General features: G+C 35.3%; 2 protein-coding genes across 4 annotated transcripts in view; both read right to left on the bottom strand.

Moving 5' to 3' along the window:
• Window positions 1-10,063, bottom strand: part of LOC136802366 (receptor-type tyrosine-protein phosphatase S-like) — a 55,258-nt gene extending 45,195 nt beyond the window's left edge. For all 3 annotated transcript variants that reach the window (XM_067059092.1, XM_067059093.1, XM_067059094.1), the window contains exons 1-6: window positions 9,912-10,063; window positions 9,034-9,276; window positions 8,184-8,441; window positions 7,375-7,626; window positions 6,431-6,754; window positions 5,559-5,813 (exon numbers count right to left, since the gene is read on the bottom strand). In XM_067059092.1, the coding sequence (XP_066915193.1) occupies window positions 5,559-5,813; window positions 6,431-6,754; window positions 7,375-7,626; window positions 8,184-8,441; window positions 9,034-9,276; window positions 9,912-9,969 (1,390 nt within the window). In that variant the 5' untranslated portion in view covers window positions 9,970-10,063. The remainder of the gene's footprint in view (window positions 1-5,558; window positions 5,814-6,430; window positions 6,755-7,374; window positions 7,627-8,183; window positions 8,442-9,033; window positions 9,277-9,911) is intronic.
• A 9,586-nt stretch (window positions 10,064-19,649) lies between these two features.
• On the bottom strand, window positions 19,650-24,186 carry LOC136802398 (uncharacterized). The gene is made up of 5 exons (XM_067059136.1): window positions 24,010-24,186; window positions 23,212-23,322; window positions 22,379-22,559; window positions 20,465-20,641; window positions 19,650-19,958 (listed from the first exon to the last, which is right to left on the bottom strand). The coding sequence occupies exons 1-5, from the start codon at window positions 24,181-24,183 to the stop codon at window positions 19,840-19,842; spliced, it is 762 nt and encodes a 253-aa protein (XP_066915237.1). The 5' UTR covers window positions 24,184-24,186; the 3' UTR covers window positions 19,650-19,839.
• Between the last annotated feature and the right edge of the window lie 154 nt (window positions 24,187-24,340).

The raw sequence follows: 24,340 nt of genomic DNA, 5'->3' as shown, positions 1-24,340 counted from the left end.
TCCGAAATTTCCAGATTTTCTCGTACTATATTTAATCATAAGCCCCTGTATACTCCGGTCAACCTTTCTTTACTTTTATGACATTGGAACAATCGGACAAGAGCTTCTTCCTGGACTTCAAACAGATGATCAATCAATGGCTCAGACGATCAACCACCAAGGAATACAATAGAATATACTAAGACGGTCGATTACCAAAACAAACGCCGGTCATTAGAGATTAACGATCTTATCAACATTCACCACCGACAACTTATCAAACATGGAATCCTGGATGTGCTTTATCAAGTTGATGAATTTGGTATTTCTTAAACGAAAATTACAAATAGATTGATAACATTTTGAAGCTATGAAGCTCATACCTCGTAAAAATCCATTATAATAATTATAATTCAAATTTATGATCTCTTACATTTGAGGGTCAAACACTTGCAGATGGAATAATTTCGTTAGTAAAAAATTTGTACATAAAGGGGGGAAGACCTTTAACCTCCGAAGGTCGGGGTGACGGACGCCATTGGTTCGGAGATAATGTTTCCTCCAGAATAAACAGCCACTGGGGGTTTTACGCTACACGCTTCGTCACAAAAATTCAGTTGTATTTTATTTGAGTTTATCCAACTTGTAATTTTACTACTGATTTGTTAAACATTTTTTTTACCACGAGTGTTATTGCAGACAAATACCAAACAAAAAGTAGCTATTATTGCGATTTATTGTTTGTTCATTCGGAGAAGGAGAAATAGCCGAGAATCCTCCAACTTTTTTTTGTCATCATTGAAAATAATCAAATAAACCAATCCTGACTATAGAATATTATGCTATTTTTCCGATCTTCATTGAACTTTCTGACTTAAAAACAATAGAATTTAAATCCCCGGGCATACAAAAATATGGGAATATCCCCATCCTGTTTCAGTCCATAATTGTTACCCCCACTAGCTGAAAAAATCATACCGGGTCTATGAGAAGGAGGTGTACCAATAGAATGTCTTTGTTTATTCGATCAAATTCAAACCCGAATTCCCTTCTTTTAATTAACTTTTGCTTTTTTAATGATTCGGATAGCGCTAAGACTGAAGATTGGTCAAAAAATATCTATCAGTAAAATAAATAAGTGATGTAAGCTACTTAGGGGGTATGAAAATTTAGTTTCCATTTAATGATGATCTAAAAATACACTGTGTCGTCATCGAGTCATCATCGACATCGAAAGTTCAATTTTATATTGTAATACCTACTAAAGTGAAAAGAACCATTTCTAAGGACATTCAACCGCATTTGAAAGCAGAGCTGTTTGAAAGTACTCATAGAGAGCACCATTTATAACGTTAGCTGAACATTTAAACGCTTTTCATTATAAGAACCAGTAAATTTCAACTGAGACACTGTTTTTGTATTTTTTTCGTGATTTCCAGGTTTACAAGTTCCTCGATATGTTCTTAATATGCTTTTTTGTTCATTTCTCAAAACTTAAAAGGGACATATAGTCTTAGCAATTTCCAAGCAAATTCTGAAATTTAAGGTTGAAATTGTTCCCACACTGTTCGTAACTCTCAACCGAGCAGTTTATGATTCAACTTTCTTCTTTTGGCACATATTATTAAGAAGTAAACCCCATCTCATGACCTGGCCCCTACCCAATTTGTGAAATTGAAAACGAAACAATAAGATTCTCAACCGTCTGGTCACAAAAAGACCTATTTCCCCAATTCCTGTAAATTATTTAGGGCCTTCTACTTATCCTCACTAGCCTACATCAATCAATCAAATGAGAAAGTCATGTTTGCTCCAACTCGTTTTCCACATTTTTGAAAGCATAGTTCCCCAGTAATGGGCTTTTCCGGAAAAAAAACCGTGCACCCCCTGTTGAGGAGGTCCATTTCCATTCCAAGGGGGTATGGTTTGAAATGCAGTGGAACTCCATAGGAGTAGACAAAAATCCGTCAAAAATAAGTGGATTTCCATGATTGAAAATCTGTAAAAATTCGGAATTCCATAGGGGTATAATCCTAAAATTGCCTGGAATTCCAAGGGGGTAGTTCACAAAAGGTTGGAGCTCCTCAACAGGGGGTGTACGGTTTTTTTCTGGAAAAGCCCAATTTAGCATAGTTCTCCAGTAATGTAGGTGTATTTTTTGGTATTCTTCTTGAAGACTCTTCAACCAATATTATTGATTCAATATTCAATGTACTGGTGAGATAAGATCTTTTTTTTCCGCTTATATTCTTGAATCGATGTAATTAAAACCACCGAACTCGATATCAAAATTGGAAAATGTATGGTGTCCAATGTTGACACTCAAAATATTGCCTGCAACATAGTATCCATTCTAGCCTTTTCTTTAAAGAGCTCTGTGATAAATTGTGTAAAATTTTTCTCTGCAGCCAATAACAATATATATTTACTCCTCAAAAAAAAAAAAAAAAACCCTCAAAATATAAAATTTTCAATTTGGACAGTATAAATTCCGGTTTGAACACCAGTCCGTATGAAAATTATCGCTTTTACAAAGAACGACTTTCACATCTTAAAATTCTGCTTTTCTCATTATTTTTAGCTCATAAACTCTGATTTTCTCATAAAACGATCAAAACTGGCAGAAATATGACATTTTTCGTCTCGAATTCTAATACTTTGGATATCTATATTATATCGTTATACAAATATAAAAGTCTAATTAGTTTTTGCATTATAAGCTAAAGCCGAGCTTCAAGGCTCAAATTTCTTACTGTCGAAAGTGAATTTGATGATTCATGATTCAGAGAAATCTATAAACATTCTACAAGGAAAAACCATATCAACAACGTTTGATTTGATCAGATTTTAAAACATAGTTTAAAGAAAAAGCTCTATTTTATATGTTCTAAATAATCCCCGGCTACTTTCATTTTTAACTAAACATTGTGCTTACTATGTAAAAAGGTACCTTATCGGCCAAGACTTAGTCGGCCCTAAATGACTAAATTTTGGCTTTGTGAATAAAATTAGGGCCGACTAAAAATTTGGGCCGACTAAAATTTGAGCCGACTAAAATTTGGGCCGACTAAAAATTTGGGCCAAAATAAAAATTATAATTAAGCTTTCCTTAATCCACTTTTCATATCGGTATCACCTTGGAGCAAATTTAGAAATGGCTCAAATCTTAGTCGGTCTTAATAATTAGTGGGCCCTTAGTGACTAAATTTTTGACGAGGTGACTAAAATTAAGGCCGACTAAGTTTTGGCCGATAAGGCATACCCTTTATTACAGCTTTTGAATATTATTACACTAGATGACCATTTTGTCTTCTCATCTTAAAACGCTAAAAGCTTTGAGCTTCTCCTAGTGGTTTGCGTGAATGCGTGAATGGGCTTTTTTACTTGCGTGAATGCGTGAATGGGCTTTTTTACTTGCGTGAATGCGTGAAAATTAAAACAATATTGCGTGAGTGCGTGAATCGGAAAGCTTTGCGTGAACAAAAATTGCATGAATTGCAAAAAAAATATTGCGCGAATGTGTGAAAAATGTGGTCAACCCTTATTAAATTTAAAGATTTTAGCACAAAGTGAATGACAAAATCTCAGTTTTCTCGATTTTCCCTCGGGCACATAGACAAGATGAGTAGATATTATAATATCAAGTTTTTCATATCGTACAACCGGAGATTTAAGCTCCTGTGGTGTCAACTAAAGCCGCTTCTGTCCACTAGATATCAAAAAAGCTTTATTGTAAAAAAAGCTATTTTCAGCCTTTTACTTCAGTTTTCTAGCATGATAATCCCAGCATATTAAGAACTCAATTTCCGATCACATAGCAGGAGATCAAATTATTATCTGTGACGGAGAACCATCACTTCCTATATAAGGATTAATGGAATCTCTATTCGCACTCACTCACAGAGCATTATATATCCGGTATTAGTGACAAGAGGAATTAATATAGCTTTTCCTCTCATATCTACACGTTCTTTATAACATGGAGGTATAAAGAAAAACAGGAGTTGAATGTGTCGGTAATTGGTCGTTAAAGTCTTTTGATTTCTTTTATTTAAAAAAAAAGGTATCAAAAGAAATTCTAAGCTCGCCCGATGAAATAAGACTTTTTAGTAGAACTCAAGCTTGCTCTGATAAAATCTAATTATCAGTATTGAAGATTCTAACCTTTAAATATACAAAAATTAAATAAAACTTCGTCCACGACACAAGTTTATGTTCCATTTCGTTATCCGTTCAATTGTGTTTTGAAAAGATATTTTCTCAAGCCAGAAAATGAAAAGTTCTTTATAAGCACACACAATTTCAGACTCAATTTGTAGACATAAAGTCGCTGGAGATTTTTGGAGGAAAGTATCAAGCAATAGAGTTCACCTTAAAAAAACATTGATCGAAAAATCTTATTATTTGACGAGGGATTGCCAAGTTTACAGGCCCTTTTTTAGTCCAAATATTTTCTTACACTGATTTCAGAAACAATGAATCTCGTCTCAACTAATTTTTAAAGCTTCAATGAGCCAATAAGATTTTACCTATGGATAAAAGAGCTCATTAAAGATGCACGATATATGAGATGATGAACATACATACATCGTAACTTTTTAATCGTAGGGCGAACTTGGTTACAATAGCATAGACATCTCCTGTTTCTTTATACCTCCATGTTTATAAAAACATCCAAAATTTTTGAAGCCTTAGGATATTCAAATTTTTTTGAGTTTTCAGCCTAAAAATTCTTATCTTCTCCATTTTTTGAGTATTTTTGTCCATTTTCCTAAGAAATCGAGTGTTTTAGAGTCTTCAAAGCCTTCAAATGTTCTTAACTTGTTCTTAATGTTTTGGTAATCGAAGCCTTATGTTCTTATATAGTTTGTTCTTATAAAACAACGTGTATACTAGCCCATCAATATATCATTTTTGATTGACAGCTTCCAGAAGACAGTAGAATTGCTTATATCTCAGTAGACACGCTTACAAAGATTAAGTTGATAGGATTACGAAGCCAAATATCCTCAAAAACATTGAGTTTAAAGACCGAAGGACTAGAGTAGAATCTCTAACCTTTCCCCGGCATGAAAAAGTGAGGCCACTTATTTCCCATCCAGGAAGGTGCTATCATGACGTCGGATTGTATCTAGTGATTCCTTTGTTTTTTAGGACTGTATTTTTTGAAATCTAGCGATAGATTTGAGTTCCAATCCGGCGTTTGTTTAAAAACCACGCACGGGCGTTCTGGATGGGTTAAAGGCTCTTGCTTGTACCACCCGGAACACGTTGGGCAATTTTTCACTTTTTGGGCGCCTTTTTTCCGTTTTTAGCTCAAAATTAGCGAGGATATCGGATTCCTGTTATCTCTACGTTTAAATGAAATTCGTTACTTTAATTTTAAAATTATACAAGGCCAAAAAACATATAGTATAACAGAGTAAATATTATACTCCAAAAATGAAAATAAAATATAGGAATCAAACTAAAAGATAAATACACTATAATATGATCAGAGAAATCAAAGATCCATTTAGTACTGAAATTAGAAAAGATATTTAGAAATATTGAAATATTGTAGACAAAGAAAACCATACCTCTAATTTTGAGTGTTCCAGCACCTTCACCAGAAATGCCATTGGCTGTTGCACGACATGTGACCTCGCTTCCATCCCAATCAAAAGGGATTTTTTCAAATGTTATGTTTTGAGAAGTTTGGCCAGGAATGAGTTGAGAATTTCGGAACCATTGGAAAGTGACATTTGTTTCTTGTGGATTGACTTTGCATGTGAATTTGGCGGATCCTCCGACCGGAGTTTCAACTGATCTGACGGTCACATTGTTCAGCGTAACTGGTAAAAAAGAAAAAGTGGCAGGAATTGTTAAAGGGATTATCAGATGGTTAAGATATTTGAAAAGTGGATTCCTTTCGATTTTCCTGAGCAAAGCTTCCAAAATATTTTTCCTATTATTATTTTCAAAGTCAAGATATTCAAGTTACAAGTTTTTTAACAAAAAACAATATAATTTCAACGTAAGGACCTGAGCCCCGGGGTAGGGGCACTGACACTGACGGCCGACGGAGACGTGCCGCTGGAGTTTGAAAATTTTTCTAATTTCCACTCTGAAAATTGTCCAAAATAACCAAAAGACGACCCTGTCAGGTACAAATGTTGAAAATTAGTAAATTTGGGATCTTGTCAGATGTTTTCGGGGCATAATAAAGATACCCTGACCAGTGGCACGTCCCCGATTCCTAATTTCGCATGAGTGCCTCCCCCGGGACCTGAGCCCATTAGAAATTCGACATTGGAAAATATTCAGACTCAAATACTTAAAAGTTTTACACAGGAACTTTGCGAGATCCTTTGTAGTATTAGACAATGGATATGACGACTTTTACTAGTATTAAAAATCAAGGAATAAAAAAAGACTTTTGTGAATATTTCTGGTAGAATTTGGACCTTACCATTTAGAGTAATTGGTGCAGATTTTCTTTCTATGTCGAAATTACTTTTTATATGACAAGAATATTTTCCCGCATCTTTGGTTAGTACAGGGTCAAAAATCAAACTTCTTTGATTGGTTGGTTTTGTTAATGATGCATTCTCATTGGTTGTTGAGTTTGAATCTTCAATTTGGTTGGTTATTGCGATACCATCTTTCAAAAATGTGTAACTCAAACTGATATTATTATTGAGAAGTTGGGATGAGCAAACAAGTTTCACTTTTGAACCACTTTCATAAGAGTTTTGTGTAGATTCCAACAATAAGATTGGTTTTGTGAATGTAGCTATGGATAAAAATAGAATTTCAGTCAGATTTCTAAGCAAATGGCAATCAATGTACCATGTTTTGACTATATTTAAAGAAGACAGACCTGTTGGGACTCCCGCGCCAATCTGGCCGAAATTTCGTCCCCGATGAGAAAAATAATTTACAGTTTTAGATCCAGTAGACTATTGGCTTTAATTTTATCCCCATTTTAAGAGTGGAGGAAAAATGCAGTCCGAAAGCATCTTCACAGGATTTTTTTGAGCTTGAATCCCCATTCAGATTTCGCTGAAAATTTTCATTCCCACTGTGGAAAAAGTCCACTGGGGTTATGAGACAGGGGTGGTTTGAGCGAGACGAAAAATTATAATTATAACTGTCGTTTTTCATCTCTAGTGACGGCAGACTTTCTACCCTACCGACTTTAATTGTTAGAGTAAAAGAAAAGTGGGTAGAAAGTTTGCAGTTAAAGTCTTTGCAACGACGTCAAAAGATGGCAATGGATTGTTTTTAGACAACCAACTTTCTACCCAATTTCAATGCAGTTGGAAGTTTTAACCAGCTAACGTCGTTTCAACGTCCATATGGGTATTATATGGGCATTTTGTTTCGACGTTATGTATCAGATGTATCAATTACCTTTTACATTAAGCACAACTTCGCCAGATCCGCTAACACCGTTCAATGCAGATGCTTCACAGCGATACATAGTCCCATTCATTGTTACCAGAACCTTTGGTAACACCAGAGTCTTTTCAGTTGATGATTGTTGGTTATTATTGGCAAACCATTTATAGGAAAGATTCGTTTCATGGTTTGGTGTGTTGCATATTAGTGTCGTATTGAAACCTTCGAATGTTTGTTCAGTTTGTATTGATACAGGAAGAATGACTGAAAAAAGAGATTTTTATATATCAATCTTGCCCTGGGGTACAAAAGCAAAACTGGTGTCGGCTATGTGCGAGCCATGAGGGTCACACCTACAAAAGTCTCTTACAGAGCTACAAAAATTATTAAAGAAGTCAGGTCATAAATTTTCTGAATTTGCAAAAGTTTTACTGAAAATTTGGAAAATAGTCTCTCATGCCAAAGGTCGATTTTCGAACTTTGGCTCAGACATACCTAGTCTGTACACAGACCCGATATCGACGTCTAAATTCAAATTTCATTGCCTCTGATTTGAGATTTTTCAAACCGACCGCTGCGATGGAGTGCGGGTGAAGTGTTTCTATTTATAATTCATCGCAGAGGTTTCCGTCCGGGAATTTTTTTATCAAACAGACAATGCGCATAGAGTGTACTACGAAACGATAAACGATACCCGGACATACCCGTCAGCTGGCAAACTCAGTACCGTCGGACAATCTTGCATTTTGATCCATTTCCCTAATTCCCATGGCTTTTCCGGTATAAAAAAGTCCGTCTAAACCTAAAACCCTTTACTGTACCTTCTACATTAACTTTGTTAGATGTCTTTACGATCGAACCAATCGTCACGTTACACATGTATATTCCTTTCTGATTGGTTGAAATTCGTTCGATCATGAGATTGCTTTGATTTGATTGGTTAATCTGTTCATTGTCTTTAAAAAATGTGAACATGAGTGTTTCGTTTGAATGGTTTGTTGTATTACATTGTAATGTTAATGGTGAACCACTTTCAATGGTTTGTTGGTTGATAATCAAAAGTGGAATCGTGAAAAGTTCTAGAAAAAGAATGTTGAAAAAATACAATCCATTGTTTCTTCATATGCTTGCACAAACTCGAACCTAGTCCTTTAGATCCTTTTTTGATGATTCTGATAGCGTTAACGAAAAGTATACCAACGTCCAAAAGTCGTGCAAAGGTCTCTGGGTACAAGATTGTTTTTTGCATTAATTATAACGTATTAAAACCCCCGTATCACAGACTAGAAAAATATCAGTTCAGCTTTTACCTGAGATTTATGATCTAGGAAAAAAGGTTCTAGGTCAAAAAAGAGGCTCAACTTGAAAGAGAACCGATCTACCAAATTTGATAAAAAACTTTATAAATATGGTTTAATCATACGTCTGTTTTATATTTAAAAACTTAAACTCGAAAGCTATTACACAAACACAAGTCACTATTATAATAACTTGAAAATTTAAAACCGAAAAATTTCCAAATCGCGTTTTTTTAGGATAGGACCATTTCATTCTTAAGATCGAGTCATGTAAAAAGTCAAATCAAACATACTCAATGTGACCATAACAGTTATATAGATTCGGAGCAAAGACAGTGAAGATTCAGGCTAAACACCTTACGTCAATACATACCTTTGACATCAAGACGAACTGTGTTGACTGAACGAGTCCCATTAACTTCACACGAAAATGAGGCAGATTCAAAAGGTTTGACTTCATAATTCGATTGATTGACAGTTGCTATAGCTACATTATTTCGATAAAAAGTCCATGATTCTGTTGTTGTGATGTTTGATGAATTACATGTTAGGATAACGGAACTTCCTTCAAAGGGAGCTTCCGTACTCGATGAAATACGGACTTCGCCTTGAACAACTGAAAACAAGCGAAGATTAGTATTTTAGAAAGGTTGTCTTACAATATGTTTCATAAGGTATAGCCGGGAGTAAGGGAGTATATCTCCTTTTCTATTAGCACAAGATCTAGGAGATCGAATGTCGAGGTGGAGCGCCAAGATCGAAGATTTCAAATAAGTTCTAGTCTAAAAAAGATCTCCCTAATTGTACCACTGAAGCGATGCGGGCGAAAATATTTTCAAACGGGAACAGTAACATTGCAGGAATTAGAAATAGACCCACTTTAATCAAGTAGAGGAACAATTAGGGAATCACTTTTCTTCGATCAAAGATGGTAGATAAAGTACGGGGTTTTTGCATTCCGTACCCTAAAAATCAAAAAGCTTCTCAGCTCCCCAGCTGGCATAGCACACAACATTGTTTCAACGTTCACCTAACGTTATATGAACGTTAAGGACGTCAGATGGACGTTGTTTTGACGTTCTGTGTCGAGTTCTGTGACGGCTGAAAAATAAACTTCTCAAAGACGTAGTATTGTTAATTTCTAGCTGACACGCAAGGTTGGTTTAACGTTCATCTAACGTTACACGGACGTTAGGGACGTCAGATGGACGTTGTTATGACATTGTGTGCCAGCTTGGTTATAAAGCATACCTGGTGTAAACAGAAGAAGTATACACAATGTCGTAACGAATAACCAAAAGTTTTTCATGGTAGAAGATGATACGCCTCCAAAGACCTTTCTTTGTATTCTTTGACTGTCTAATATCTCACCAATTGATAGCTTTTTAGTAGGAAATTCGAATTTATCTATAAAAAATCAAATCAAATGGATTTAGTGATTAAGTTTACGACCGCAGTATTGAAAGGTGAACAAAAGGCCTCCTTTACCTACGGATGCCTCCCGGTGGGCACACCTTGTCCTGAGGAGGTCGAGCAAATGTCCCTATCAAAGCCACTCGTCCGTATCTCGTCTACGTCCGTCGGGAAGATGTCGGAACAAATTCGACAGAGAGCTTTCTATTCAAGCCACGCGCAAGCAGAACAAAGTACTGGACTGGACTTAATAGCTCGCTATTCCGGGGGTTGTTTAAAGACAAATCATAGTCAACAAATTGTAGCTCTTACAGAAACACTTAAATAGTTACTGTTTCCAATAAACTGAAAAAATATAGGAGGGCGTCATTTTTTCCCTTAGATTCCACTATTTAACGTTCAGACATTTGCACATTCATTTGAAACAGAAGCTTCCCCTTCTTGACGTATTTTGTTGTGAGCGATTGCTCATCTTTTTATCCATCGTCTTTATTCCTTGGACAAAAAGGAACCCCACAATCATAACAGAACAGATTTTATATTTCTTCTTGGTGTGCCTCAAGATTCACAGAACACGCTAGATGTCAACCTCGTTCCCTGCGTATTATCAGCTTTTTCATGCTTACTGATAGCGCTAGATAATACCCTGGCATTGTCTGGGCTTCGAACGCATAAGATTGCATTATTAAAAAACAAAACGTCAGATTTCATTCGTTCCTAGGTTAGAAAACATTGCATTTTTTTTTTTCAAAATTTGGCAGTTTTTCAAAGGTTTTAAGAATTTTATGTTTAATCTTCGTTTTATCCATAAATTCGACATTTTGTCAAGATGTAGTAGTAGTTTTTGCTGTCTTTAGGTGAAATACTACTTTTATTTTTAATTTTTTCGCCGACCGACCCTATTTTAGTAGTAGTTATGGCCTGTAAAACAACAAATCAAATTGGCCTCGCCTTAAACTTTTTATTTGCTGATTTTTAACTTGTTTTGTTTTTTTGTTTATATCCTTTCTTTTTTTATCTTTTTTTTGTTTTTACTTGTTTTTTTCTTCTTTTTATTTTATTTTTATCTTTTTATTTTGTTTGTCCCTCCTTGGCCACCGTAGAAAACTCACAAAGTTTCCTAGTTTCAGTTCCTCTTCATTGTCGTCTCGCCATGATTTCTCAGCTGTGTAAAGGCGGTTGAGATCTGACGCCCCACTGTATACGCCTATTTAAGAACAGTTGACCCGCTCTGTCACTTCAAGTTTTTCAAATATTTTTTGATTTAAAATGTGCGTACTGTTTTTAATTATTTTTTAATTCAGATTCAAAAACAGGATGACTTGAGCCGCGGCACTCCTCGGTCCAGCCCTACCGGTACATGACCGGAAAAATTGAGCCGGTGACACCTTTCGGGTTCACTTTAGGACAATCTGTGACCAAAAATTAACTTGACCTGAAAATGAAATACGACTATTGAGCCTGTTGTTAACATTATTTTCATTTAGAAGAAGAACATATAAGAAGAAATTCTTGAAGCCTTTGGATGTTCTTAACCTTTTGTGTTTTAAGCGTAACAAGAAAGTCTAAGCGGCGTAAAGGGCCAGCAGTGTTGGCACTGTCAACATATTTTCCCGCTGCAGAATTGCCATTCAACAGGGGCGATTTTTATCAATGTATAGACTCGAGCCGGGCGAGCAATTAAGATTTAATTACTTTAAACTTTTCTCTACTAATTAAGAAAGAAAGATTTGACCATATAAGTTGGAGGTATTAATTACATGTGGTTTCTTTTTACGCATGCGCACAATAGAAAGTCAGGTAGTTCGATTTTAGCCTGGAATCGTCGATTGATAATTTCGCGCATAGGCCCCGACAAAGTCGACCAGTTGTGTTTTAAAGGCCTATTGCGCTGCGCGCTGGGCCAAAAATGTTCTTATTTTTGCACCATTTTGTGAGTTTTTTTTTTTGCGATACCCTAAGATGTGTTTAAGAGTCTACAAAGCCTTACTATGGGTGTTTGTTCTTAACATTTTGGTCATCGAAGCCTTATGTTCTTATATAGTTTGTTCGTATAAAAGAAGTGTAAGATCATACTTTCCAGCCTGAAAATCACGAAAAAGAAGCTTTGGCTTCTGTTAGTAGTTTTGCAATATGTATTGTGTCCGCAGGGACGAAACAACTATTAGATCAATATTCAAAATAAACAGAAAACCTGAATCATCTTTGGCTAAACATGACATTTTTCTTTCAAAAAATGAGTCCACCCATCCAACACCAACCCAACCAAGATCTAACAAGACGGAGCATAAAATAAACCCTTTTGACACATGAACACAATATCCATTTAATTTTCAAGACTGAAATAGTGTTTATGCACGTTGAAACAACGTTGTGTTGCAAATTAGCTACACGTTTTTTTTCCAAAAGTCAAAAAGGTATTACCAGCATAATTAGTATCAACCACTGACCTTTATATATCCCTGGAACAAGCTATACCCGCCATCTTTAATCGAAGTTTTTTTTTGAATTGGTACCCGTAAAGAAGCCATTGTAGTGTTTGAAATTTTGCCTACTGACAAACGGTGCTTCATCACTAGTGTACAAGCGAAATAAAATCTAGCCTCTCTCTGCGGGTACCAATTTCAAAAAAACTCCGATCATAAGGTGTTGCTTGGCCGGCATTGAGTAACTTGGTCCAGGGATATATAAAGGTCAGTGGTACCAACAGTTATTTAAAAACATATTGATAGACATCAGAGTTAAACCATGTTATGTTAAAGCCATTAGTTTCCTACATAGATTTGAAACCTGTCAGTTCTTACACTTCCCAGTTTCTTTAAAAAGTAGAACATATATGCAAAAAGGATTTGCTGATTAGACATGAAAGCTAGCAGTCTCTTTGCAAGCGTATTCTATTAAATCGTCAACGAACTGGATCTTATGATACCACTAAATGCTCTCCCTTTTTCTTTTAAAATAATAATTAGTCAGTAAACAGCCATGCTTTGCCCGGAAAAACACTCAAACCTCTGTTTTTTATTTCGGTTTTCGACAGTTCAACCCTATAGTAGATTCTCAAGTCATCGACCGATTTTTCAAAATTTTACCTAAAAAAAACGAAAAAAACAGAGGTTGGAGTGTTTTTCCGGGGGGGAGCATGGCTATGTGACTGACTGAATGAGTTTCAGGAATGCCAAAAGGCTGAGCCACTAAAATTAACCCAAAGATACCCCGGGAGGGGGCAGTACCTTGACCGCCGATGGGGACGTGCTGCTTTGGAGTTTGAAAAGTGGAGCCTGTCAGATATGAATGTTTTAGTAGAGGGCATTTTATAAAATCGCTCGATTGTTTTGTTAGAAGCACTTGTTATACATTTTTGGAAACTTCAACCTTAGAGAAATCGAAATTACGATGTTTCCAATTTTTTTTCGGACACTTTGGTGTGATTTTTGGACAAATATGACGGTCTCAGGCAAAAATCATAGGCTTAAAAATTAATGAAAATTTTAGCTCGAGAAAACGGAGACCTGTTGTATATTTTTGGAAAGCTTTCAAAAAATTAGGATGAGAGATATATTGCAAGTATAGGTGATTTCAGTACCTAACTCGAGATATTGAGCTTCAATTGGTAAATAAGGATCCCTGTCGGAAGTAAAATCCAATAATATTTCCCATTTGAAAAAGTGGCAAAAATGACGGAATGTAGACAAAGATTGAAAAATTATCTATTTTCCCCACTGAAAATTGTCCAAAATAACCAAAAGACAGAGCCCAAAAACGGGACCCTGACCAGCGGCACGTCCCCGTTCCCAATTTCGCCTGAGTGCCTCCCCTGGGAAAAGTACGAACAAATAATCACAGACGAGGCACAACGAAAGCTCTCGTGGAAAACAAGTGTAATTTAATTGACAGCTAAACTTCTTTGAAAAAATTTCTGGTCCAGAAAAAGGGTTCAATTTTTATTCTTCATTTTTAAATTTTTAGAAAATTCTACAAAGCTTACTCCAAGCCACTTTTCCCAGCGAGCTATTACTTTTAGTTACTGTATATTTTTTGTTCCTCAAGAGAGATACTTCAAAACGTACGGACTGCCAATTTTTATAATGTTAATGAAACATACTTTAGTATTATAGGTATCATAAACGCCATGGTATCAACTGAAAAATTCATGCTTCTTATATCATAGAACTTTATACACCCGTTTCTCACAGACCAGCCCTTTGCACTAGAAAAATTGACCAGAATATCGTCCCCAGTGGAAAATTAAACTCTAATTTTTGTCCCCGCTGAAAATAATCAGATAAGTAGATCCTCACTGCAAAATATTATGCTATTTTTTCCATCCCCACATCTCTGGCTAGAAAACAATGGAATTCGAATCCCCAGTCATAAGAAAACATGGGAATATCAATCTCCATCGAGTTTTGGTCCGTTTTTTACCCCACTGGCTGATAAAAGTCATAAAATCTCACAGGGTCTGTGAGATGGGGTTGTCTTTATTGACAATTTTAACGATTGCAAAAGTCTAAGCGTTAACTGACCATCGATCACTGACTACTTTTTTTGACCACAAACATTTTTATAGAAACAAGGCAGCAAACAAAAAAACGTCAAAAGTTTACAATTTATTTATTACACATTTCAAAGTAAATTATTCAAAGACAAAAAAAAATCAACGCTATACCATGACTTTACAAAATCAATCAGAAACATTTTATCACATGTCAAAATATATTTTTTTTGCTCTAGTTTGCAACTTTTTTCTTGAAAAGTTTTTTGTTTTCTTTTAATAATATACACTATCTAATTAATGAATTAGAACAATCTGAGTTATGTCGTTAAGATAATTAAGTGCTCATAACAATTAGCAAGTAAAGATGTTGTTTTATAAGCATTACTTAGTAACTGAGTTCTTATAAATCCACTTATCTTCATGACCCTCTGCTTATTGTGCTTATTTCATCGGGCGAGCTTAGAATTTCTTTTGATACATTTTATAAAAGAAATCAAAAGACTTTAACGACCAATTACCGACAAGTTAAACTCCTGTTCTTCTTTATACCTCCATGTTATTAAAAACCAAACCCTTTAAATCTGTAGCATCCTTCGTGAGACATAACCGCATGTGATTGGTTCGACAGTAGATAGGATTTTAAAGGGGAACTAAACATTTTTTTGAAAATACCTAAATCACATCACATACTTTCAAGGAAAACCCTTTTGGAAGAGGGTGCCCACGAATTAGGCACTAATGGTACTTACCAACCCCAAAAATAGGTAAAACATTGACAATGTATTAAAGATTTTATTTTTACATAAGTGCTCCCGTTTCATATCAGACACATATTTCATATCAGGACAGTGTCTACCTATTGTTATATTATGCTGATATAAGCAAACGATATCACTCTTATTTAAAAACCTTTAAAGTTGAATTCAACAAAAATGGTCGTTACTGAGGCAAAAATAAAAAAGTGTAGTGTTTCCGGAAACCAGCCGGGTGAAAAAAAATGATTTTCTGACCCGGTCGCAGACACGTTACTAGTTGATACATTAGTATTCAGGGCTTACTTCATACTGTTTGTTCATAAAATTCATCTTTAAAGTTCTATTTCAATCTTGAGTTATCAAAAATAGAAACAAAAAAAAATTTTCCGACCAGCCGCATGAGAGCTTTTTTTCCTTCACCCGCATTCCGGAAAGACTACAATTTTTTATTTTCGCCTGAGCAAAAAAAGTGTGTTAAACAAGTCTTGTACTCAAACATATATAAAGTCTCAAAATCCCATCTACTTTCAAAAAAATTACATGTGATTGCATCCCACGAATGAAGCTACGGCCCAGGGGGGGGGGGTACTTAGGCAAAATGGGTGCCGGGTATGTGCGAGCCATAAGGGTACCTTTTCTCATTCCTCAAAAGTCTCTCAAAGGGGTACAAATTCAAAAGTTAGTCTCTGAAAGGGTCCCAAAATCACAAAAATCAAAAATTTCTCTCTCAAAGGGTCACGATTTCCAAGAATTTTGACCAAAATTTGGTGAAAATCAAACCAAAATTTGGAAAAAATGGACCAAAATTTAGGAAAAAGTCTCTCAAAAGGGTCCCAAAATCACCAAAATTTTGTCTCTCAAAGGGTCGATTTTCGGTTTTCGGCTCGGACATACCCGTCACCTCGCAAACCTAGTACCCCCCCCCCCGCGGAGCTACGGGTCCTAAGGGTTCCTTACTTCATTCTCAGAATCATTCAAAAAGTAGTCTATAGAGCTGTGTTACTAGTGTTACAGCCAGATAACTCAACAGATGATGTAGCTGACCAACAATCAAAGTCATAATAATATTCGAGAAAAAAGGAAAATTCCCGCGAAATCTTACAACCACAAACTATTTGGAAGTGCTCTAAACTAAATTAGGTTGGACGGGTAGATTTTAAGTCTGAGTTTTAACGCTAGACTTAAGCCTAAAAGTCCAAGAATGGCCTAATAGAGTTCAGAATATAGCCTGGAAGTCTATAAACCCCTCCCGAATTGAAATATTCGAATAAATTTATCTATTTGCCCTAAACTGTTTCGCCAGAACTTTAAACGAGGAATTAACCAAATATCTCAATATATTTTGATCGATAATGTAGGTATTGGGTTTCTTATTTTTGTTAAAATTTACATTAAGTCAGATAATGGCAAAAAATACCTGAAAATATTAACTCAGGAAGATGCAGAGCTACCCTCTTGTAAATGGGTACCCTTCCTCGAAGCCCATGTTATCGTCCTCCATCGAAAGGCTGATAAACCTTATCCATATCTTGGATGAAAATCAAACGGGCTTGGCCGTAGTGATTGGGCAGAAGAAAAAAAAAACGCGCCAAAAAATACGCCAATCATCAATGATTGTTTTGATCGGTGAATTTTGTCAGATCGTCACATTCGCCGCACCTTTACCTTGTAGTAGCGCTTGGTACGCGAAGAATGGATGATCTGATATGAGATTACTGTAGCCTCTAACAGTTACATTTTCATTTGTGCTTATAAGTTAAATAAAAAAGAGAAATGCAACCAAAGAGAATGATTTAACGAGCAATGAATGATTACACAAGCTTGTAAATTACTTTGGTCAAAAATGCTTTTTTAATGATCTACCAGGAAATTCCTTGTAAATCTTTTAGAGCTGATTCATTTATTTTGTAGGAACCAATAAAGTTTGTCTGTGCCTTCAGATCGTGTTATTCTTTAAGACATACCAGGAAAAGATAGAAATAGATACCGTATCTAATTACATGAATATAAAACTAGATGCTCAAATCAATGGCTTCGAGACCAAAATATTAAAAAAGATCATACAACTTCTTGAGAGTTTTTACAAGATACTTCACTAATTGGTCATGTAAAGTGATAGAGATGACGCGTTCTTTAGAAAAAGTAATGAGATTCTTTTATTACATCTTAACGACCAACCAAATCAAATAAGAGCTTGTAAAAACTCCAGCTTGTCCCAATTTCTTAGGAAATCACTTCAAAACACTAACAAAAGACTTCGAACAAAGAAAAACTTAAGAACATCCAAAGGCTTAAACATTTTATGTTAAAGGTTTTGTTTTTAGATAACAGTGATTTACAAGCTTTTGATCCGGGGGGCAGTGGGTTTACCAACTGACGGTACAGTATGTGCGGCGAAAAAATTGGATTTAGAATCGCATCCTTACAGTGCAGAATAAATTTTGAGAAATTGATACCCTTACAGTGCATTTTTTTCAAATTTTAAACTCTTTTAAAGTAAAAAAAAATTAGATTTTAGACCTAAAATTTGCAATTTTTCCCAGATTTGCTAAAATTTCCCTTCATACAGTGCATTTATCAAAAGTCCACCCTTACAGTGCATTTCTGATATTTTAAAAAATATACCCTTAAGCCGCACATACCCGCCGGTCAATTTGCCTGACTGACCCCCCGGGCTTTTGATATTACCGAGTTTATGTATCGGAGGAGATCGAGGGCGACGGTAAGTGAAATCGATACAAAACAAAGTCGATAGTTGATGTACGGCTCTATATCGCCTTTGCTCACCTAAATCGACGACGGTATCTTAGTGTTTTTACCGTCGTCTAGCAAAGTGGACGGTGATTTTGGAGACATATCAACTTTGCTTTATACCGTCCCTCTCGATTTATCTCGAATACATAAAGTCGCTATTGAATTGACACAGATGTGGAGCAAAATTGGTCAGAAAGACCATAATATAACTGAAGGCAGACATTGCCCTCATATGAAATATGTGTCTGATATGAAACGGAAACACTTATGAAAAAATAAAACTTTTAAGGTGTTTAACTGAGTATAACGTAGCAAAGTCAAGCACAAACTTAATCTATGTCTTCTTTTTATAAGAACCAATAGATTTTAGCTGGTGCTGGTATGTTCTTATTTTTCGTTATTTTCATACTTGAATGTTCTTAAAATGGTAAATGTTATTGACTTAAAAAGAATTCAAAAGAGCATTTCTGGAATCTGAGGATGGGATTGCTATTTTAAAAATTTGGCACTGATGTTCTTATAAAAAAGACGTGTAAAAAAGGAGAAGGGCATTTGTGAAATCTCTGCGGCTGGGATTGTTCTTATGAAAAAATGGACCTTGGTGCTCTTATAAACGTGTAGTGTTCAGTTTTGATATGTTTCTATTGAGATTTTTAATAGGGGAGCCCAGCCAATAGGACTCCGTATAAAAATTAGACACTTGGTAGTAAGCATCGATCATACCTAACAACGAAACACAATATCGCTGACCTGTCGAGTCATGTATTTAGTCTTATACCAGTATAGGTAATAACCACTTGTGGTGTACAGTGTGTATGGATTAAAATGGCTAATAGGGGAATTCCCCTTGTCGGATTTTCAGGCTTTTCATTTAATCTTTATGTTACGTTGGTAATTAAGGGGATTATAAAAGAAGGATATAATTAAGAATAGAAATTAAGTTTTGTAAAAAAAAATTATGTTTATCTTAAAACCATGCGTAGTGTAGGCAAGGTTTGCTAGGAGATTAAGGATCCTCAAAATTTACTACAATTTTGTATTTTTGCAGCGCTTAATTAATTTCTTTATTACTGTTAATTTCATTAAATCTATTCAAAAGTGAAAATTAAATCGAATTTTTAAATGCGCCATACTTAATTTTAAAAATACAACATTATAATAAAAATAACAAAAAATAGTTATGTTTAAATTATATTAAATTAGATCATATCATATATGGGAAAAACTTTTTTCAGAATTTATTAGCATTTATTGCCAAAATTTTATTGTCATTTTCCTTAAAAAGTTTTCCTACCCCAAAAAAATTATACTCTTCAAATTAGTGGGTTCAACGCGTTAATTTTGGCGAATTTTGGCCCTTTTCGCAAAGTTTAGTCCTCGCGAAAAAACAAAACTCCAAATTTTCGACCAAAACACCTAGGTAAATGAAAGAAATTACAGTCGACGCTCTCTAATTCAACGTTCTACTATTCGATAGGCTCTCTTATTCGAAGAAATTTAAAATCTCCGTCAACAAGAAACTCTCATAAACGACGCCCCTTTATTCGATAAGCTCCCGATGAAAATGCAATTCCCCTTGAAGATCGAATTAGAGAGCGTCAACTGTATGTGTGAAGCTGATTCGCGAAAATTTAGATTTTTAACGCGGAATTTACTCTACTTAAAGGATGTTATGTTTAGTTATTAGAGATATATAAATAGATAGATAGATAAATTATTAAAAATGGAAGGAAACCAAAGGAACCTTAACGACAAAAGCCAACTATCGTAATTTTTGGTCGACCAGTTTCGATTCTTTTTCAGCATAATCGGCGATAGATCGGAAAACTTGAAAAAAGACACCGATTTGTTCAGCCCAGTATCTGCTGATTGCTTGCGTAGCTGTAAGTATGAAGAATGAAAGTTGACAAACGAATTAATGGACAGAGAAGAAAGTTTTACTTTTCTAATCAGTTTCAAGAGCGATAATTGGTCAATTTTGTCAAGCCTTAGAATAAGTGGTCATATTTGAAAAGAGATCGAATAAATCGGGTAGGTATTACAATTTAGAAGAATAAGAAGAGATCTTCGAATATCTTTTTTATTTTAATAATAGAAAAAATTTTAAAAGACTTTAAAATTAAAGCGATATAGTTTCCAAACCCAAGCTGAGAAAGAAATTGAAAATATTTAAGGATAGATTTTGATGGATAAAAATACCCTCAAGAAAATCATCAAGAAAATACAAAAGAGCCTATTGGCGAATAAAAAGGATACTCCGAATTAGGCTCTGCCCAGCTGACACACACCGTTGTTTCCACGTTCATCTAACGTTATATAGACGCTGGAGCATCAAATAAACGTTGACACAACGTTATATGGACGTTGGAGCATGTGACAGAACTTACATTGATCACGGTATACTTGTTCCAATTCTTCCAATTTCTTGATATTTTCGTTGGAAAGATATTCAGTATCTTTATCACCATTCCACTTTGAATTTTCAATATAAATGTAACTTCCATCTGACGTAGCACTTCGATCGCTGTTTTCTTCGATGGTAACCTTACAAACATCCTTGCTCCCTATGAAAAAGAATTTAAATGATAACAAGTGATACTTTTATGGACCTACCTGGTTATGCATTTAACACATATATAATTGATATCTACGTGTGAATGAACGTTAAACAATCATTCAGAACACAAATAGTGACGATTTATTAAAATTAGTCGTTTGTTTCTTATTAAAAAAACGTTTAGAAACCAAAATCTCATGCTCTTGAAATATTCTTTCATATTCAAGACTTCGTGAGCATAAAAAAACATCTATCTCATCAAAAAATTGAGTAATTTGGCTAAGAACATTGATGTATGCTTAATAATAGTGATTCTTATAGATAAAGATGCGTTTTTTGAGCTGAAAAGTTTTTTTACAAAAATCTGCTTGACCCATCTTTTACCTACTTTCATGCAAAAAATCAGAAAAAAACAACGATCCAATATTTCACAAAGTCCAAAAAACACTTTTTTTAGCCGTTTTTTGGCCCAAATTTGCCCATAAACATTTTTTTCGAAAATCGGGCTCAGTCACATTCGAGGGTTTATAGTTATCCATCTTTGTGTAAAAAATCATAAAGAATGAAAGAGCCAATCTCGAGAAAAGCTAATACCTAGGTAATTGATAATGTGCTTATAAAAAAATATCGAATTTGGCCATTTTTTCTATAAAAACACGCCAAGCAACCAAAGTTTCATGTCTAAACACACATATGCTTCAAAAGTAAGCCCTCGTGAGCAAAAAAACATCTATCTCATAAAAAAATTGAGTAATTTGACGAAGAACATTAATGTATGCTTATTTAATAGTGATTCTTATAGATAAACATGCGTTTTTTGAGCCAACAAATCTTTTTGCAAAAATCTCCCTGAGCCATCTTTTACCTATGATGGTACCCTACTTTCATGCAAAAAATCAAAAAACCCGTTTTTTAGCCGAGTTTTTTGGCCCAAATTTGCCCAAAAAATTTTTTTTAGAAAATCGGGCTCCGTCACATTTTGGCCACCACCGTTTTGCACCTTTGTACCAAAAATCAAATGATTCCTATGATTCAATCTCGAGAAAAGCTGGTAACGAACGGACGGACGGACGGACAGAGGTGAATTTATAGGACCTTCACCCCACCGGGGTAGGTCCAAAAAGATAAAACTACATCCATACCACGTCCATCAGGGGTTCATAACATCCTTGGTGAAAGCGGTTGTCAAATGAGAACCAATAGACCTTTTCATAAATTACGTCACGAACATCACTTGCCTCGTTTTAAAATTATTTCCATGGTGATTAACTCCCAGCGGGTTTTATTACAACTACTTTCTGTTCATAAAAAAGCATTTAATGTCGCAAGGGATATGATCACCATTGAAATTGTTTGAATCACAGCCTTTCTTAGCAGTTTTAATGAATAAATATCAAGTTTATTTAATTGCACTTTTGAGGACGGTGGAGTGACTGAACAAATTTGGAATAACCTCATTCTTATCCGCAGTTCTTAACCGTAGTTCTAACCTGCAGTTCTGACCCGCAGTTTTGACCCGCAGTTCTGACCCAAAAAAATCGAGACGGTACAGTTGATCTCAGTCAATCAGGATCTAAACACATTAAAAGCTAACCGTCTGCGTCGCAGAAAAACACACATCCAAAAACTCACTAATCAATGAAATACGAGGGAATGATTTATGAGTGGATAACGAACAAACGAGCGAACAAGTGAGTGAGTGAGTGAGTGAGTGAGACGAATGAAAGAATGAATGAATACTTACCTAAATAACGACACGTGCATTCCATGGTTGTCAAATCACCAGACGTTTGTTTTGGTTCACATTTCATATTTTCACCTTTTACACAATTCAACCTGTTGTAATCGTGTCTGATCGCTTCGATAACGTTTTCAAAATAATCAATACTGGCTGTTGCGTCCTCTTTCAAAGCTCTCAAGAAATACTAAAAGAGAAATAAGGTATCGGATAAAGCCTGTGTAGTGGAACATAGATTTATAAAGCACGGAGGGCTAGATTAGATGGCGTACTTTTGCTGAAAAGTGTGCCGTGGTTAGGTAGGAAATCCTACCTAGGTCACATGACATTACAATAGAATTTCAGCGCTTGACCAATCCAGAAGCTTCGTGGGTTTTCGAAAACAATGGCAACAATATTTATGCCGATATGCATTTTTTTTGACTGCGATAGCTTAAAGCACGACATTTAGCCCTTCGGGCTTTATAAACCTATGCAGTGAAATGATGGCCAAGTGTCAAGGTGTCAGCGCCTCATAGCCCCCAGAGGTTCGTGGTTCGAATCTCCGCTCCTCCTAAAGATCCATTTTGTTACCAGAGAGCCAAGCCAGTTGGCCTAAACCCTGTAAAAGCAATCGAAAGACTGTCTAAAAGTACTTGATTTCTAGGCTGTCCACTTAAAATATCGACTCTATCTATCAGACACAGACTTTCCTAGATTGGGCTCTTCCAGTAAATGTCTGTACATGGGGAGGGGGGAACTTTCCAAAAAATGTTATTTCTCACACCCCCCCCATATTCAAATTTTTTCTGGAACAGCCCATTTTAACTCAACTGAAGTAGAGAAATAACCACACTTACATTTTTAGCCATAAGTTCTTTTTCATTTGATGCATCCTTCATACCATCAAGAATAAGTTTTGTGATAAGAAAGTACTCCATGACGTACTCACGAGCTGTCACTACTGTTGCCTGTAAAGTGAAATAATGTAGCGGTCTAGACGTCATGTAAGAGCACACTTTTTCCTTGCAATCAAGAACAATTATAATGATACTTTAAATTTCCGTCCAAGCCTCAAAATAGATAAACGCTTTTTGGCAACATTATAAGAACAAGAGGCTCAAATTTAGCAAAAGGTTAAGAGAAAATCTTATACCACAAAATCTTTTTAACCAATTAAATGCCAATTTTCAGATATTAATTTTGATTTCTAATGCCGTACACGTCCAAACTTAGAAAAAAATGATGATCTTGACTTGGTCTTCTATTTTGGGGGGTTAAAAGAAATATGTCCGGATCTACATATATTTATTTTATAAGAGCAAGCTTTAGAAGAACATAAGGCTGCCATATCCAAAATATAAAGAACATGCTAAGAAAGTTTAGGAAAGTTAGGCTTTGCCGACTCTTGTATGATAATACGATTATTGTTACAGAAGTTTGTATACTTAAATTGTTCCATCCATTACTTTTTTGCTTTATTTCTACTATGTCTGAACAAGTCGTCTAGCTTGATAGACTATGTACACCACACGTCGTTGGTGTCACTTGATGGTTTAAGAGAAATGTTCCGAACGAGAAAAAAAGTTGTTATTTTACATTAGGGTCAAAATTTGATTAAAAAAGACCGACTTTTCGGTGATAAAAAAACAACAAACCTCTAACATGTGAACGTCAAAAGAAGGTAGCGGTTTCTCTGCTTGTTTTTTTAATTCTTCTTTGTACTTGAAAAATACTGACTTATCACTTCGAAAATCATCATGTTTCTCAGCGAGACATTCCACATAATTTGACGGATCTCGTTGGAAACAAATCTTTAATTGTGACCTCATCTTATCCAGCTTTTCTAAAAATATCGAAAGAGTAAGACAATAGGTACTCTGTAGCAGAATGTATCTCCCATTTATCGCTTCGTAGTACACTATGTGCGCATTGTCTGTTTGATAAAAAATTCCCGTACGGAGACCTCTGTTAAGAAGTATGATTTAT

The sequence above is a fragment of the Clytia hemisphaerica genome, unplaced genomic scaffold (genome assembly GCF_902728285.1).
Source record: "Clytia hemisphaerica strain Z4C2 unplaced genomic scaffold, Clytia hemisphaerica genome assembly, whole genome shotgun sequence".
NCBI lineage: Eukaryota > Metazoa > Cnidaria > Hydrozoa > Leptothecata > Clytiidae > Clytia > Clytia hemisphaerica.
Note: the sequence above shows the minus strand (reverse complement) of the source record. Positions and strands in the feature narration are given on the sequence as shown.

Excerpts from the sequence above, each read along its gene's own strand:
- LOC136802398 (XM_067059136.1), bottom strand. The coding sequence starts at position 24,183 with ATGAGGTCACAATTAAAGATTTGTTTCCAACGAGATCCGTCAAATTAT. Across the intron at positions 22,560-23,211 it reads AAGAACTTATGGCTAAAAAT|TATTTCTTGAGAGCTTTGAA; the intron begins GTAAGTGTGGTT and ends TTTCTCTTTTAG. Across the intron at positions 20,642-22,378 it reads ATGCACGTGTCGTTATTTAG|GGAGCAAGGATGTTTGTAAG; the intron begins GTAAGTATTCAT and ends TCTTTTTCATAG.